The 19,178-nt window shown below is 43.0% G+C and overlaps 1 protein-coding gene across 6 annotated transcripts in view; it reads right to left on the reverse strand.

Moving 5' to 3' along the window:
• AFF3 (AF4/FMR2 family member 3) overlaps positions 1-19,178 on the reverse strand; it is a 330,156-nt gene that overhangs the window by 77,568 nt on the left and 233,410 nt on the right. For 5 of the 6 annotated variants that reach the window (XR_003989977.1, XR_003989976.1, XM_030475872.1 and 2 more), the window contains one exon: positions 6,327-6,367. Coding sequence is in view for 4 of the 6 variants with exons in the window: in XM_030475872.1 (XP_030331732.1) it covers positions 6,327-6,367 (41 nt within the window). In the remaining 2 variants the exon portion in view is untranslated. The remainder of the gene's footprint in view (positions 1-6,326; positions 6,368-19,178) is intronic. The other variant, XM_030475871.1, reaches the window with a different exon arrangement.

Genomic DNA, 19,178 nt, shown 5'->3' on the forward strand with positions numbered 1-19,178 from the left:
GCACTTTGCATATTCTTCATGCTGCCAGCCAACATTGGGACCTGTTTTCTTCTTACAAATATATGAAAGACCACAGACCTGCACCTTGTCTCTTTTCCCCTGCACATTAATTCTGCAATTATCTACACACGGATTCTTAAAAGACCTAGCAAGCCAAAGAAGATGCATGAGAAATTACTAGTCAGACCTTTCTTTAAGCAGACAGATATTTTTCAAAATGCAAACGTTTCTGGGAACTAGAATCTATCATCTCCCTCCAGATATCTTTGGGGAGCCATTGAGAATGCATGGGGTCGCCCATAGTGAGGTGGGAAATGTTTGGCTGTCACTTCCTTGAAGAAAAAATACATATTAAGTTTTCTTTTACTTTCTCTAAACACCAAAGGAATTTCGGTATTTAGTAGCACTAGCTAAGGCTCAAAATTGTTACAATTCCCTGGGACAGCTCTGTTCCACCTTCTCACTCTGCACTGAACACATCCAAATCATGTCTCCAGTGCTATGGTAGAACAATTCTAAACAAACACCAGCAACAGTCAAGGTACAGGAAAACATCCAACAGCAAACGAATGAGAGCCACAGATCTTGCTCACGAATTAAATAAAGTGAAATGGAGTCTCAGTTTTACAGATATATATATTCCTTTTCACTCTTACAAATATATGAAAGACCACAGACCTGCACCTTGTCTCTTTTCCCCTCCACATTAATTCTGCAATTATCTACACACGGATTCTTAAAAGACCTAGCAAGCCAAAGAAGATGCATGAGAAATTACTAGTCAGACCTTTCTTTAAGCAGCCTTCTACACAGGCTCTTCCTTTTGCTAATTCACAACAGTCTCTAATAATGGAAATAGTATCCTATATACAATACGTGTCATTACTCTTCCTCCTTCAAGTTTTGTACCTAGGAGGGCTGAGAAACTCTAGACCATTTCCAGCAGCAGTACCACGTGGGAGGGCTGCAACTGTGGGACGCCAGCATTTCCCAACCGCCAAGCTTTCATGTAAGGTGTAATTGATAAATCCATATCCCCTGTTGGAGGTATTCTCTTTTTCCTCTCAAAGATAATCCAGGAAGTTTAAGCAATGTGCTAACGCTGTGAGAGCCTTATGTTTGTTTCTGTGGAAGGGAACACCATGCATGTATACTCTTCTCCAGCCAACCTTGTGACTCCTGTGGAGAGCATGATCTCAGTTCCGTCATTCTCTGCTGGGACCCAGATCAGCTGTGCCAAGCCAAGGTTTCCCCTCGGCTGTCACTGATTACATAGACCCGTCACACGAAGCCTTTCTAGCCAGCCAGCCAGCTGAGTCACTCCGCTGATAAGATGACCACGTAGCTTCTCATGTAGAGGACTCTCACAGTGTGAAAGGCGATGTTATCGAAAAACTCAGTCCAACACAAACAAACGTAAGTGTGTGAGTGACAGAAAACACACGAGTATTTTTGCTAGCTGCCACTGTACTATTTACTTACTTTAGGGTATCACAAGCTTATTGGCTTCTCTTAATCACAGCTCAAGCAGATACTTGAGAACCAGAAATCTTTGGCTCTGTCCACCGAAAGTTTTAAGGCTGCTTGGACAGCTGCCTTCCCTGCTTTAAGTGATCTATTAAAAGTCTAAATTGCCTCTTATTGTTGTCTTAACACTTTATAGTCAGTCCCTCCCCAGGCCTCCTGACTCAAATGATGTATCTCAATGTGACTTTGTCTGAAGGAGAAGAGCCATGCTACAGATCCCACTGGAATAAACATGGATCCTGTGCCTGATCACAGTATCAGGGAAAGGCACTGGATTGTCCCAGGCCAACCTTTTCTGTTTGATCTTCCTTGCAGCTCGGTGCTACGTGTGTACATGCATCAATGAGGAGTGGTGCAGCAGCACCTCTGCTTGAAACATCTCTCCCCACAGATGTGGGGTTCCACTGCTTCTCATGAACTGTCACTTGGCTCTGCAATCATTTCACTGCTCTGGTGGACAAGGGGAAAATACATTTGCCCTTTGGGATCTTGAGTGCAACTGGCCAGTTCCATGAGGGTAAAACAGCTCATGCCTGGCACAGCCTGCATTTTGATGTCCTAACAGTGATCAGTCATGCATGGACAAGGCATGGTTACATGGAAATGCAAAGTACTAACCCTTCTTCCCAACAGGAAGGGGGACTGAAGCTCAGACAGGCTGTGTATCTCTCCAACCATCACAAACAGAGCTTGTCTACACTGCTGTCATGGTTTAAGCCCAGCCAGTAACTCAGAACCACACAACTGCTCACTCACTCCCCTCCTTCTCTCCTCCCTGCGCCCGGAGGGATGGGGAGGAGAATTGAAAGAATGTAAACCCCACGGGTTGAGATAAGAACAGTCCAGTAACTAAGGTATAATACAAAACTACTACCACTACCACCAATAATAATGATGATGATAAGGGAAATAACAAGGGAAGAGAATACAAAACTAAAAGAGGAAAAAGAAAAGAAAACAATAAACACAAGTGATGCACAATACAATTGCTCACCACCTGCTGATCGATACCCAGCCCGACCAGAGCAGCGGTCTGGGATTTTCGGGAAACTCCGCCCAGTTTATAGACTGGGCATGACGTGCTGTGGTATGGAATACCCCTTTGGCTAGTTTGGGTCAGGCGTCCAGTCTCTGCTTTCCCCTGGCTTCCTGCGCCCCTCCTCACTGGCAGAGCATGAAACTGAAAAGTCCTTGATCAGGGTAAGCATTGCTTAGCAACAATTAAAAACATCGGTGTGTTATCAGCACTGTTCTCAGACTAAAGTCGAAAACACAGCACTGCACCAGCTACTAAGAAGGAGAAAAATAACTGTTACAGCTGAACCCAGGACAACTGCCAAATGGATGTTAGTGTTGAGACGTCTTCTCTACCAACAGCACACAAGGTGGTAAATCAAACAGGTTTATCATGGCCTGCACTTAAAGTTCAGGTCTGGATGACATGTATATATTCCCAGGTGGTGAGCATAAGCTAGCTAGTTGGAGTCTTTACAGGACTCATCAGCTGTGATGGGCAGGCTTGCCAGCACAGCCGTATGGCTGCGGGGCTGAGTGTGTTCAGCTCTGCCCCTGCCCTACATGCCTACACTGAGGTTCATACGGGCAGAGCTTACCAGGGTCTGCCTGCATCCTCCAGCACAAGTACACAGAAAGAGACTAGACCACAATTGTGAATTAAGCATGTTTCCTAAGTACAACCCAAGCACCGCAGTGAATGAGCTCTCTTTCCCCCATTACAACGAGAGGAAATTCAGCGGTGGTACAACACTTCCCTCTAAATGTTCAAAACTCTTCAGCAGACCCACTTTGCCTACGCTACAGCACAGAGAAATAAAAGCAGCTAGGGGAATAAAAGTGCCCTAGGACCACTGTAAATCTTTATTTCATGGAAAATCTTATCTTGCACATGAATATGAGCTGTGACTAAATTTAATGTGTGGATTAAGTACTGTGCGGTCTCCCTCACGGTGGGCTTTTCAGCCTAAAAAGAACAAAAGAATAATAATGAGTGTTGTGTTTGGGTATGATTACAAACAGCTGTAATTTACAGCTGGACATTCTCCATTGCAAATGTATCCAGCAAGCAAATGCTCCTGGGTTAGTGGAACAGACTGCAAAAAATTAGCTTTTAACTTCAGCCTTAAGGTCAGAGTTCTGGGACCATGGGAGTCAATAATAAAATCTATTTAACTCAGTGGGATTAAGCAGGTTTAAGACCTGACTTAACCACACCGCTTACTGTTTAATAACAACAGAACACATTGAATATTTTAGTTATAGACATTTTTCTTCATTTGAAAGCTATTCAGGCAGCGGCTGTGAGAGTCAATTGAAGGTATGCTAGCACTACACCATTAAGGTCTATGAGTTAAGTTCTTGCTTTTCTTTGTCCCAGAAACTGAGCAATCTGTATAGTTTAAAGCTATGCTTGGTTTTAATAAACAGTGAGGGCTTTTCATGAGAGAATGAAAAGCTAATGGGGCCAGTGCATCTTTCCTGACAAAATAGTCTGTGCATGTGCAGAGCAACCTGTCTTCTGGAAGCAAAAAAGCTGTTTCAGTCAAGCTTCTGGGTCACTAATCTTCATGTTTGTACATAAATCTGCTGGGGGTTACTGTGTCATTCTGAAAACAAGACTGAGTGCCATACACTAAAGAAATCAATGGCTACAGGTTTAAAAACTCTTTTTTTTTTTTTTTTCTCTCCTTCTTTCAGTTTAGCTAACTTACCTTTTTAACAGAATCTGAAAGCAAAAACTGTGACAAGAACTGTTGGAAAATATTGGAAAAAAAACCCAGACAAAATTACTGGGAACTTTATTTAAGCTACCATCTCCTTTGGCACTGGGAAGTGCTGGTGTGTGACTGGGAGCTCTTAGTTGCTACCGGGACACAAGTAATGAGCAGCAATATCGTAGGCATCCTCACTTTAGCCAAGACTAGACAGAAGTTGCCATCACAGTGTGGGTTTTTGGACACCTGCCCTCCCATTCGCTCGCTGCAGCGAGTTTACAGGCAGCAACCCCACAGGGTGTACCCACAGCCATCCCAGCACCCCTCCAGAAGGAGGGGCGAAGGGTGCCCTGGCAGCCAAATGGAGGTTTGCAGAGCACGTGAAAGCTGCAGTCCCCAGGCCTGCTTTTAGGGGCACAGAGGAGGGTGTCTGATCATAAATAATAAATCTGAAGTTTAATGGGCAACATTTAAGCCCTTTTGCCCTGAGGATGAGGGCAGCCTGTGCCCAGCTCCCTTACCAGCCATGATGAGGTAGGGAGCATCTGTTCATCGCTGCCCCTTTTCTTTCTAGGGGAGACAGCGCACTGCAGGGTTTGGGGCTCGTTAACTACCTCCAGTGGCACTTCTGAAGGAATGTTCCTCATTCAGCCCCAGGGAAGGATACTGAGAAAAAACACCCCACATTTCCTTTGGTCACGGTCTTGTCCCCACCAAGTGCAAAAGCTGCTTTGCCTCGGGGAGTGAGCTCGTACACCTCCAGGGAGAGGGGCATAATGGTGACTCTGACACCTCTTTCATTTTGCATTCGTCCCAGCATATACTTGTGTGCCCTACAACTGTGCCAGCGATTTCATCCACATCCCATACATTTCACTCGGGAATTTTTTTCCTTAAGAGGGGAGAAAATTCTAAACAAAACAGTGTTTGTAAACTTGGGGGGGGGGGGGAAGGTCGATAATTTTGGCGGTCTTAGCTTCCAAGCAGAGAGAAACGTTATTCATCCATGCACAACATATAATTCAGCCTAAGTGACAGGCTCTGCTCTGGAGAAATCCTGGCGTGAGCTGGCTTCCAGAGTCAATTACCGCTTATTCCCAGGGAGGCGGGGGACGGGGGGCCAGACGGAGCAGAAGGGTCTGCCAACAAGGCATGGGGAAATTTACTCTGTGTCAGCCTGCATGACACAGTACCTCATTTGTGGATAAATGTAAATCTGCTAGTTCTTTTTCACAGGCACTAAAATGTACAGTCTCTCCTCCCCCTTCCCTCCCCCCGTGCCCAAAACTGGAAAAGAAATCAGGACCATCTTAGAAAGCTACCTTATATTTCAATCAATCTTCTTTCATAAAAGTCATTTAAGGTAAATACCTGTGCAGACCTACGGCCCAACCATAACATTTACTATGGCCCAAATCCTGAATTCCTCACTCGGGCAAGTTTCCCAATGAAGTTAATGGATTTTTGCTTGAAAAAGAGCTGAGTAAAACCTGAACACTCTCTAAGGATTTGATCCCCTGCTTATCTGCCTGGAGCACTGCTACAGTTCCAGAATAAGTGAAAAAAAAAAAAATGAATTAAATTCCTCCAAAACACCAATCCCTCAAAACTTAGGGGTAAAAAAGGACATTGTTTTTGTGCATAAAACATACAGAGAATCTCATCAAAAGAAGAGTAATTCCCAGGGAAAGGATTTGGAAAAAGTCAAAAGAGAACATCTCAGAATAAATGAAGTACTTATTGCTGAAAAATGAGCTCAGATATATCTCAGCAAACTCTAAAGCTCAGAATTTACAGCATCATTCATGCCTTCTCCAGTAAGTTTCTTATCTCTCGTTTGGTATCACAACAAGGGATTCTGCATACTCTGTATGAAATACAACAAGACTGTGATTTTTGCAGTAATAAACTCTACACATGCATGACAAATCCAAGCATGCAAAATGTTTAACATCCCAGTTCACAGATACTTTGGGGACAAAATCCGATTATGAGTTATATGCCACAATAAATAGGGCTCAACGTTTCATAAAGCAATTTATAGTTCATAAAAATGACAAAATGTACCTGTCAGATAGAACGCGGAGAGCAGATCTCTGTGCTGCCTGCTGGAAGAAAGGGCAGAGATGTTTATTTTATATTCTGACTTGAAAATTACGAGCACAATCAACACTTTAAAAAATGCGTTACACACATTTTTGTCACGTGTCCAAAATGTTAAAGTACGAGCAAAGTAGCAGAGAGTCTATAGTCAAATGGACATTCCAGCCTACTAAATGTAAGAACACTTTGTTAAGTACGCCATAAACCAGAAGATTGTCAAAGCACCACACGGTATTTCAGATCTGAACTACTCTATTTAGACGATTTTTTCTGCAGGTCCCTGAAAACTCCCTGCCTTCCCCTCTCCCCGCTTCCGCACTCCCACTCTCTCTCCTTTACCATTAGTCTCCTCCCATTCTTCCACAGAAACAAACATCACATATTTTGGTTCCTTTTCCGATGAAGCCCGTAGCTATAATTACTAATTTTGCAAAGCTTGCCAGAGCTGCTGCAGACTTTTCATGAGTGCTGCTATGTTACTCTGCTGGCAACTTTTGACTACACAGTACAGCATTGACCTGTTGCTGGTTTGCTCCTCAGTTTTTGCCTAGTACAACTCTTTGGATGGGGTGGGGAAGCATGATGCTTGTTCTTGTGTTAACCAGCAGGTCTGGGAATAGAAATTTTAGCCTCTCAAGTTTAATAGGACTCCCAAGCCTATCCCTGAGCTAGTTTGCCACTTTATGATTATTATTCTTTCCCCTCTTTCAATCACTTCGAGTGGTGTGATTCATGGCTTCAGCACAGTAACCAGCTGCTAAGCAAAGATGAAATCCGTAATGGTTTGAAAATCTACTTTAAAGCCTCCAGTCCACTTGAAGCTGCCCAGAGCATCTGCTTCCCAGTTGTATCTGTCCAGGCTGTGCCTCACCTGACACAGAAGGGACACAAAGCTAAGCAGTACGAAGAGTCAAGGGGCAGGGAATTAGATATCAATTTTGTCTTTGCAGTTACCAGTAAATAATGTTTTTAAACGATTTCCCCTGCCTTCTCAGGCTGCTGGGGGCTGTATCCCCATTCCTGAACAAGCTGCATGGCTTGCAGGCGTCCTGCTCAGCACCAGAGAGCATGGAGGTAACCCTTCTGGCTAGACAAAATGCTGCTGGCAGGCTGTAAAGAAAAGCCTGATAAAAACTGTCTTGTGGTTGCAGTTATGGAGCATTTCACAGAAAAGTGTGAAAAGATCCCCTGAGTGGATCCCTGTAGATCTGACATGAGCGAAGCAATGCTTTGGGAAGAGTTTCTACTTGATTTTGGAAGCAGGAACTTTCTGGAATAACTTGTGCCTCCTGGGTTCCCTGGGTAGAAGTAATTTGCCATGTATCAGACACCAAATTGTTAGAAGACAAGGTGGCACAGCTTGCAGGAGGGTTTTTCCTTAGTGGTGACTTTCTGCAGCGGGCAGAGAACTTGTCGGAAGGGCTGGGAAGGTCCCAGCAGCTCAGTGGGAGTATGCCCATAGCACAAACATGCTGGTTTTAGTGTTAGGAAAATAATATGTGGAGTCTGGTATTTTTTACTTTCTTCAGTAGGTCATCCTATTTGCATGATCTTTGGATACAATGCCATCCATGTCACCCAGGCCACTAGTACACGGCAGGCTTTAGTGGGAGCAGTCATTCTCCAGTCCAGTGAGCTGGCACCATTTTTACTCTCTTCTGCAAGGAGGAGAGCTCATTATGACAATTTCATCCCACAGAGACCCAAACCTTAAGTTCAAGAGTGCGTTATGGCTTAATGTCTTCTTTAATGCCCTGGGCCAGTGCAAGTTCATATTGTCCGCTGCCTAATCACCCTCACTACCACGAAGCTATCTCCATTTTGAGTTTCAAGCTGCCTAGCTTCAATGCTGAGGCCTGTGCTGCAAATGCTGAGGCCTTTGCCTGCAAAATTCAGGAGCCTCCTCTCACAAGAGCCCTTGTACATGGCCAAGTTGTGTAGACACCATTCAGGTCACCTCTCCTTTTCTCCCACCAGCATCCAGGGCTAGTCTTTCACTCACAAACAGCCACTACGTGGCAGTGCTGTTTAAGCCACTTGTAATGTTGGCTCAGGCCACTACAGGTGTTCATGTGGTTGTGCAATGCAACAGGTTGGAAAACTGATCCAGCTGAAAAATAACTTTTCCTTCTTTTTTTTTTTTTTAATTCTTTTGTTTCCCCCCGGTTATTTGTAACCTGGATCCCTCTTCTGAGCTGCTTCCCCAGGGAGAGGTTGTCACATCACAGGATGTGGTGTGAGAATGGGAATGGAACCATGTGGGCAGCGTGCAGTGGGAGACCTTTGCTGCTGAGGTAAGGGTATGTTCACCAGCAAGGTCGCTTTCACCTGATATCGCTCTTACTGCATTCTGGAGAGCTGTAGAGCACTCCCAGAGCAAGGTACATGATGGCTGCCATAGCCAGAAGGCTCAGAAGGAAACAGGCTGCTCTGTAGCTACAGGCTATATGGACCTTACAAAAGACCTCAAGAAAGCAAGCATGCACTTTGATGACACTAAAAGCCCTTAACATGGGGACATGGGGTGTGTGTCACTCTTGTATTTCCCCAAAATCCCTAATTTTGAGGGAGGGAAAAGAGCTGGATACTTTCTTTTCCAGTCTTAATGAAAGCTGCCTGAAGAAGGAACAGGAGAGGACTCTCGACCTGTTTAAGGTGCTAACCAAGCCAAGCCATGTGGTGTTGGACTGCAGCCTCAATCTTCAGTTTCCATCTTGGTACATCCAGTTGCTGACAACTTTGAAAAGGTGATCCCTTCTGGGCAAGAAAGTGGGTTCGAATGACAGGCAGGGCAGCAGAGAGAAATGGACAAGTGCATTTCAGTGAGATCATTCTACTTTTTCAATTAGCCTCTCATTTTAAGTTCTTTAATAAATGTCCTTTGCATGGGGCACCTCAGCCTTTTCTTGGTGGTTGCACATTCTGTAAATGAGGCTATTGATTTCTTTCTTACACTGCTTGAAAATACAGCCATGTCTGACTGCATATTTGTGTGACCCCCTGAGTTGGTAATGGCCCCATTTCCAAATGATGGGGGAATAAGATCCAGTCGCAAGTTTATTCTTCCTCCCTGGAGAAACAGATCTATTGCCTGCAATGAAAGGCAGTTAGCAACTATCCGGCAATTTTAATTCTAGCCTATATTGCTCCCCTCTCGGGGAGAAAGTGAGCTGTTGTAATTAAAGGTAGTTAGCAGTTCCCTAGCAAGTATAAATACTTGCAGCCACTAATTACAGTCTGCTCTCTTGTTCCCCTGCTACAGGACTGGGCTGCTCAACTTAGGGGGAAATATCCGCAGTTGCTTCTTGCTCACAGTTTTTTGTGACCCCATTCAAACTCATTCATGAATCCCCATGGAGGGTCATGACCTATAGTTTGAGAAACTCCTGGCTATAGAAATAGCTTTCTGCGATTTATTATGTTTCTAATACGCTGGTGTTATCTATGTAACAATATAAGCAAAAGGATGGTGCTTAGTATCATATACTGCCTGCATGACTATTTTTTTAATAGCTTGATTTTGATTGTGCTATTTAATTTGCATTTTATTTTGCATCGTTAACAACTTTACTGAGGCCAACTCATCATCCACCAAGAAAGATGAGAATATGGTTCTACAGCCTTTATTATTTCTGGAAGTAAGTGACTACACTGGTTATAGAAATAAGGGATCAGAAATAATTTTAAAGTTTGATGTTGCTGACAGAATTTAAAGATCTCCAAGACTTACCACTAAAAAGGGCTTTATGGGAAGCTTAATAGTCTCTCGATAGGTTATTGAGTGTGTTCACCAGCCATGAGTATAATCCTGAATTTTCAGTTCATGGAATCAGTGGGGTTACTGATGGAGGAAGGTTCTCCTCAATATGAACACGGATATTGGAGGCCAAGTCACCACATAATAACTTTAATGCTGAGTAGAAAGCAGGAAAGGGAAAAAAATAATCATTTAGTTGGCTCAGGTACTTGGGCTAGAGAAACCAGCCACAGTAAATGAGATGAATTACTCTGTTTCACTACATCAAGAGTTGCAAATTACAGGATACTGTCTGGTTAGACGACTTTGACTCCCACCTGTGTTGGTCACAGATACATTTAGGGCAGAATTTCATTGATCTGCCTATAGTTCATTAATCATTCATGAAAGATTCTAGCTGTACCCCAAGACTATTGGGACAAAGCAAGTTTTCAGCCAGCAGTAATCATGGTCAGGTTCTCAATCTCAAGAGATTGCATCTCCTTTCTCCATCCTTTATTGCAATGAGCCAGAACCTGGGAACATAATCAACAGATATTCAGGTTTCAGTGTGTGTTAAATGAGCTACCAAAATTACTTGAAGTGTCACAAGTTGCAATCTGTTGTTGAAGGGAAATCAAAGAGGAAATTAAATACTTTCATTGTAATTGGGACTGAGCAGCGAGTTAGCTCACTGTAATTGGGACTGAGCAGTGAGCAGAACAGGTTGAATACAGCTATTGAGCTGGAGATACAGTAGCATTAAGAGTGGTCCCCAGAAATCCCTTTTTTTTTTTTTTTAAAAATCTGTTTGGAAAATAATTGGTTCATAAACTGCTGGGCTTGCAGGCATTTTTGGATTGCAATTGAGAAGCAATTGAGAACTACTGAAGAATGTTCTGCTGGGCTTGGAAGAGTGTCTTGGAGGCACTGCAGTCTGACTGTGGATGCATTTTCCTATACCTCAGCCACGACACGCTTTGGCAAATAAAAGCCGATAAATTGGCTCTTGGCAGATTCAGACATTTTGCTTTCCATTTTTGCTGTCCTGTGGATTAATCACTGTTATCATGAGAGAGCTCTATTACAGCAATTGTATGGAGTTACACCAGTTACACCAGAGACTTCACTGAGGTGGCGCAGGTGTACACAAGGTGAGAATTTGAACCGTTTGTTTGGTGACAGTTTAACAACATGTACTACCTGTGCATGAGTAAACTGCATTGCTTCCAGAGCAGCTTGTTTGTCTTCCTCGGGTGGTAGGTGCTGCCCTGGAACTGCGCAGTGGGCCATTTATGCTCTAAGTCAGCATCTCCCGTAGTAGCAACCACCCAGGCTGCTGGATGTCAGCCTGTACTGGACTGCAGTTAGTGAGCTGTAGATGCACTTTTTCCAAGCCAGGGATAAGGAAAGATGTCATTACTGTATACTGCCATTTGGGAACCAGACCAGAGCAAACACTTATATCTGTCTTCTTTCACGTTTCGCTCTTCATACATCTTCCATGTTGATTCTGTTTTAATTTCTTAAGGTTTTGTTTGTCTTTAGCTTAAATGCAATTTATTCCTAAACTAGTGAGGCCAGGAGGAAAATTTTGTGAAGGGTACAACCTGACTTCATGCCATAACTTGGGCCACAGGACTCTCCAGAGGTTTTTTTTCTCCTTCAGATCTGGGAGCTGTTGTGGACCTAGAGCAAAACTTGTGGATAATCCGCTTATGGTGAACCCACCTCAGTCCAACCACACGCACAATTTTTCACTTTACGTGTTAAGATGTGAGTTTAGTCCAGCTCTGTTTATAGGCACCTTCTCCTGCTGGAAGTTATACCTTTGCCTGTGAGAAAGAGCTGCCTTCCAGCCTCTCAGCTCCTCTCCCTGTGCAGGTGTTTATAGACTGTGATCCAGCCAGCCACCAGCACAGCTCAGTTCATTGTGTGGATATCTTTCACCCCAAGGCATGTTTTCCAAATGTGTTAGGCATCCTTCACCTTTGTCTTGAAAACTTCTTCAGTTTTCAGTGTTCTCCTTGAAGAGTGCAGAGCTGCACAGTGTTGCAATGATGTTCTCATGAGGGCTCAAAACAGGTAACGAAACCCTCTCACATCTACAGACTTGCCCTGTTTAAATGCCTGTGAGTGTCTTGTGGCCACAAGAAGTTGCCCGAGGAGCTCAAGTCAGGCAATTTATCATAAATGATTCCTAAAGTGCCTTCTCTCACTGCATTATTCTGTAGTCCTCATTGTTCCTAGGGGCTTTGTTTGAGGATTGCCTTCCAAAGTGGCTTTCTGAGGGATTTAAAATCACTTGTAAAGTGCAGCTTGAGTGTTTCTCTGTAAATTTGCAATATAAATGTATGAATGTGATTTTCACTGTCCAGTTGGTATTTATTTAAGATTTACAGGCTGTAAGACTTGAAAGGGTCTCCCTTCCTTCCCCTTTTGGAGTTGGTTATCATCAGAGCCACATCTTTTAAGAAACTATAAAAGTCTTTCTGGATTTTGTGATTTCTCCAGGCCTTTCAACACCTCAGTATTCATTTTTCACCCTGGAGTTTTATTATTGTACTTCTGGCGTACATTGTTCTTTCTCCTCTGCTTTGCCTATTAATCCTTATTAATCTTCAGGGGCAGCACAGTCTAGTGACTTGAACATGGCACCTGGGACTGAAAGACTCAACTGCTAATCCTGGCTTTGTAACTGACTTGCCATGTGGCTTCAAACAAGCCACATCTCAGTCTCACTCTCCCTGTCAGTTCTACAGAGATAATAATTCTTGCTTAGCTCTACCTAAATATCTCGCAGGGGCATTGTATTAAGTAGTTAATACTTGTTAAGTGATTTGTATCTCCAAATTACTGTATAATCAGCATGGGTATTAGCCATACAGAGAATTTTATAGATCTGTAAATTTTGAGTCTTCTGTCCTGCATCTGTTCAGATTTCTCCTGCAGTCTGGCCCCAACAACCACACAGGGTTTAAACACAAATGAGTTAACTTTCATCTTTTTCAATGGAAATGAGTAGAAGCAAAATCCGTGGTACTTAACATTAATAAAATGGTTATTTTCCAATGACACTGGAGAAAGGTGTCAGTCATTGCAAGCGAAGCCATGGTCACCTCCTCTGTCTCCACAGAAGTAGTCTCCTTATTCAGGAAAAGGTAACTTGGTTACAGTGCTGTTTACAAAAATTGTCAGTGTTGTGCCACAGGCTCTACAAGACTTATTGGGAAGACAAAAAGCTCAGAACTTAAAGTAGAATTATTCCAAAAACCTGTATATGTGAAAATAGGGGAAATACAAGTCTAAATTCCCAAACAGTGGTAACTCTGCCTAGAGAGGTGCTATGTTGAGTATGATGCTTTTGCTACTACCCAAGTATCTACTTGGGTTGTGCTAGGAAATACAGAAGAAGACAGGGGATAACATCCTAGGCTGATTTAAAGCAGTGGCTAAACTCCTGCTGACTTCAGAGGAAAGAGATTTCATCCTAGGTGCAGGAGAAATTGTAGCAATGGTTTCCCAGTCCATATTTCTTAAGTGCTAGTTTTGATGGATTGGCTGCTGGCTCTTTTTCCTTATTTCTTGTCATGTTCTAATATAGTTGCTATTTCCTTTATAAGGTCCTTCCCCCTCCAATTTCTTTTCTTCATTACTTTCTTTTCTTATTCCCCTAATCCCTTTCCCTTTTCATGTTCCTTTTGTTTCCTGACATGCTCTCAGCTGCCTTTTTCTCTGTTTCTGCTGTCATTCATCTCTATGCACCACATCTCCTTCACACAGGTCCTCATGCTGACATCACACCAGCCTGAGCTGAACTGCCAAGGGGAGCAAAGTAAGCCTGATCTTCTGCCTTGCAGAAAGCAAAAGGCATCTCCTAGAGAGGCTGGGAGTGTGTGTTTGTGTGTGCAAATGTGTGAGAGATACACAAGCAGGGTATGTTCTCTTCTTACAGCTTTCAATAGCTGCAATATTATAAACGACAGTAATTTGTGCTCTAAATTATTTGTGACTCCTGGTTATTTAACTGTTCTCTTAGAGGCATGCTGGAATGAATTTGCCTGAAGGCAAACAGACTTATTGTGGAGGTGCTTGAGCGGGGTGAAGGCTCAGGCAGAGTGTCTGGCTTCAGTAAGGGCTTCCTGCAGCCAGAGCAGAGGTGCATGGGCTGAAGGGCTCATGACAGACAGGGGCAAGGGAAAGCCAGCCTGGAGATGTGGAGCCTAATCCTTCTTTATGCCCCAAATTAGCGAACGCTGCTGAATTATTGCACTGGGATATGTTCTTATGACAGTCAAAGCAGACATTCATACAGTAATTCCAGTTCACAAGGGGAAAAAAAACCTAACCAAAGATTTCAACAAGATGGGGTTAAGGAAGTTATAGCAATAAAAACTGTTAGACTTGGAAAAAAGGTGATACCAGTGGAAAAGGGCAGGCTTTGGAGATTTACTAGAGCTAAACCATAGCTTAGTCCCAGCATTCATATGAAGAGACAAGGAAGATGTCCTTGTACTTTAATTTTATTTTCCAGACTATTTTTAGAGGTTTGCTATTCAGGAACATGGGAATCAGAGTGCTGTGTTTGAATTTCCCCAAATTTTGTGGACGTCCAAGAGCCACGCTGATCTCTAGTCTTTTTCACTGTCATTCATGGTGGTGGCATTCAAATGTGGAGCTTGATCTCTCCTGCCAGACATTGAATCTGATTTTGTAAGATAGGCAGTGATGTGAGCCAAGTTTGGCAGGACAAGACTGAGCTCTTATTTTGTTTCATCTGACAGTTTCAGTGAGGCAATCTTGGTCTTCTTGTCATGCCTTGGGGAAGTGCAAATTTAGATGTCACAGAGATTTTAAAATCAGACCTGGCAAACCACAAAAAAAAAAAAAAAAAAGCTTGACTCAGCTGGCTTAAATTTTACTCTGGGTTTTAGTTAAGTTGGATACCAAAAGGATTGCTTCTTTAATACATGGGAAATAAGGGACTCACCCTGAGTTAAATAAGGCTGTTACAGTGGCTATTCCTCCAGTCTAAAAATGCACTCGTGTTATAGAGACATAGGGCCGAGCAGAGCATTTGGATTAAGTACAAAACCACCTGAGGTTCCAGCCATTCCTTAAGCCAAAACTTAATTTTTGCACTTCTGCTTATCTCTGCTTTGCACAGTTTTGGTTGCAGTCAGACTTCATGTGGCCAGACTTCATGAAATAAGTTTCCTGTGCTCAGCGGAGTGAGAAACTTCTCATCAGAAAGATTTTTCTTTTTTTCCCTCAAGTTTATCAGGGTATTTTTTTGAGAGAGAAATTCATTTGCATGCTTTGTGCTTTTTTTTCCAGGGCTGAGCATTCTCATCTTCTTTTTCCTTCTGATCAAGGGTCAAGAATCAGGTATCGCACTGATGAAGAGGTGAATAAAAGGGGGCACAACATGAAAATTACTTAATGTGATGAAAATATTCGGACATGGCATACGTGAATGCAATTAACAGTGCCTAAAAATAGTTCTTATGATCAACAGGACCACGCAGGCTATGCAGGAGAGTTGTAATTTGCCCAATATAAATCTTCTCTCTAGATGTACATGACTCTGCTCTCTGCTCAGCTGATCTTCGACTTCAGAAAGCACTGTCCTAACAGAGGAGGTCTTCTGGAAAGAAAGCTCGTAGCTGCTTTGCCCCTTTTTCAATATACTTCAGAATTCATTACAGATGGCTTCAAATTAGCTGGAATATTACATTTCATATGCAGAAGTAGTGCTTATAGAGACTCTACTAGAAACTATTCCTTCTGGAAGAAGGTGGATGCATTACCATTCATTCCAGGATAATTTTTATCTTTTTATTTGTTGTCAGTCCATATCGAAACGTAAGAGGGAAAAGTCCTACACCTTAGTAAAAAGATTGTCTTCACATACATTCTTTCTCACTTGTTTCTGGCTACCATTAAGGAAATGAAACATGATTTTATGACTTAAAAAATTAAATAATTTCCTAATGGTATTTACTTGTGGACCTGGCCACACTGCCATTGGCCACATAGATGAACTTTTGTTCTGTTGCTACAACAGGGTGGATTTGGCTGGTCCTAAATGCCTACACTGCAGAGAGTCCTGCCAGAAATATGCATTTCCAGTGCTGAGCCATGGCATCCCTAAGCACATACATGATGGGAAGGAAACATAGGCATCTATGGAGTTGTGTTTGTAACTTGAATTGGCATCAAATTTTCTGTCTCAGCCATGGCCAGGGTGATGCTGGAGCATGCACGGGTCCCCCAGGGCCAGCAGCCCACCCTGGCTGTCTCCGGGCTGCCAAGGGTGGGTGGCAGCCCCAGGACCCCTGGGAGGACACAGGCTGGGTGGGCTGCATTCACCCTGTGGAACTTTAGGTGGCGAGCCAGACCAGGATGCCGAGACTAATATTTTATCACTCTGAAGCTGTTCTTAGTGAACTTTCTCGAGGCCGTTCTTCCCCCAGGGTCGCCTGTGAAGGGACATGGCTTTCTGTTTGTTTTGGCTTGCCTGTGGAGGGGCTGGTTTCGCTCACACCACTCAGACCCTGCAGGGCCAGCCTATCCGTGTCCCTTCTTAAGGCGAGCAGCCACTTGCACACAAACGCTGCCTTCCCTCTTCCTTTAGTGCAGGACACATGAGCAAAATTAATGAACCCAAGGGGATTGTTCACTGCCTCCCTGTGCACCATGCATGGAGGGTGTCTTCAGCCGCTGCATTTACCTACTGCTGCAGGGAGGTAGTCATACAACTATTTAGAACAAACAAAAAGTACTAAAGTTGGGACTTTCCTTTCAAGATACAGCAGGGTCTGGAGTGCGGAGCTGTGTCCCTGAGAGTGTGTTCTTATTGCTTCTTCAACTTCTGTTTATACAATTTTACAAAATTTTGGCAGGAATCAAGAGCACATACCAGGGTGTTGGCTTTTATGAATCCCATGGGATGTGAAAGTCAAGCTGACTCGATGAACTTTGGTTACATATTCCAGACAAGCACAATGACTCTATTTATTCAGTCTTGGCAGCCAGAATGCAGATTGACTCTGTGGGTAATAAATTTTCACAGCCACAAAACTCCAGCGGCAACCAACCTGATCCCGCACAGAAAAAATGCATACAAGGAAGCAGACTTGGGTTGCAAAAATATGTTAGATTATTATTCCATGTATGCCTACCGGTCAGTTAATTTATTTGGCTATTGATTGACATGAATTGCACAAATGATGCCAGGGATCTTTTTCTCCTTAAAAGAACTACTTTCTATTACAAAATTTTCATATTGTAAAGGGACAAGTAGGGGGAAAAAAAGAGAATTGATCATATTACAATTGACAATCTCCTTTTAATATTTCACCCAAGACTGATTTAAGTTATCCAGTGACCTCTACGGAGAAGAGCAGGGTATTATAATGGGGACTGTTTCATGTGCTATGCCATACTTCAAGGAACCAAAAGGCAATAACCACTACAATTCAGAACTCTGAACAATCTTAAGTACAATTTTGACATCTTCATGCTACAAAGCTTCGGATGCTTTCTGGGAGAGACGATGATGAAAATATTACTCTATGTGTTATAAATCAAATTGAATTGGCTCTTTAACTTGCAGATTTGTGTTAACTACCTTGGTATCTGTTAATTGCATGCTCTTCAGATATTGATTGGGGATTTAAAAGTACATTTTCTTCAATCTGTGTGATGTAAAATATGCCAACAGGAAATTTTCCTTCTGCATATTTGATCCTATGATCACTGCCTGTAAAATTGAAACGATGAGTTTAAATGAATAAACTATGCTCATTAAAGAGGAAAAATACATTTATGTAATTAAAATTAAGAGACTAATATGTGTGGATAATGTAATTACTGTGGGCGCACACACACTCAGCTCAAACCCATCCTCTTTTGCCTCTCCTGGGTCTGTGAATCTCACTACCTTAATTGCCAGTGCGGAGGGAAGGGATGAGAATGCCTTGCCCACTGTGGTCCCAAAGCTCTTAATCATGCCTCTGTCTTGCATCTGGCCTCCGTCATCCATGGCTCACATTCCCTGGGTCAGTCACAACCCTCCAGATTCTGGCTCTGGGAGCACAGAGGCACCTGTCTCCCTTTGCACCACTTCAGAAACTTTCTGGTTGCTGCTTGGCGATTTCCAACAGGAAAACAAAATCTCCTCCAAAGTTTTCAAAATCTTTCCCCTAAAATTCCCCGTTTAGAAATTAGCAAAATTAAAAGTTTCACAGTTCTTGTACAGATCACCTTCAGCTCTTTTAGAATTGGATTACCTAATGAGTTTGCTCAAAAGTCAGTTAATTACATAAGGAACATGTAGGAATCACTCCTGTACTGTTCCTATCCCTTCATCTTGGGTTTCTTTCTTTCCTGTTCTCAAGGTTAGGAAGAGATCTGAGATTAGAGAGCCTTTGAATTAGGAAGTAAAATGACATGGGTTCTCCCACTGACATTTAGCACAGATCCATGTTATAATCTCTGCATTTATTGGCAGAGGCGGCCTGTGTTATTCTTTTTTGGGGACCTATTTCCTACTAGGTAGATGGAAATGTAGTGTTTTGTTTATCCAGCAGGCATATTTATTTAGGATTGTTTGTTAGGCAAACCTTCACATCTCAGCTGAGGTTCTACAAAGCGTTTCATATAGCAGGAGCCAGCCTGTGCCTCTAGGAGATTTTTATCTGTACAGTCAAGTTAGAAAAAAAGTGACTAGGAACAGGGACCAAATCACAAAGTAATTGCTGATGGTTGCTCATGCTAGGGCCCATGATGATTAGAAGTGAGTAATGGGATCTCAGCTCTGCTGCATGGGTAGCAAACTCTGTCTTGGCTGTGCAAAGCTTGTTTGAGCACTGAGGTGAAAGACCCAGGCTATATCAGCTGTATCTTAAAGCTCTGCTCACTCAGTGAACAGCTTGTGTATTAGCACACATAAGACTGAGCAAGCCAGGTGCACGAAAGATGCCAACAGTTTTAAGTGGTAACACTAAACTGAAGGTACCATGTGTGCATGTCCAAACAGCAGCCCTTTTCCATGATCCCTTCTCCACCTAAACCTA

The sequence above is a fragment of the Strigops habroptila genome, chromosome 2, assembly GCF_004027225.2.
Source record: "Strigops habroptila isolate Jane chromosome 2, bStrHab1.2.pri, whole genome shotgun sequence".
Taxonomy (NCBI): domain Eukaryota; kingdom Metazoa; phylum Chordata; class Aves; order Psittaciformes; family Psittacidae; genus Strigops; species Strigops habroptila.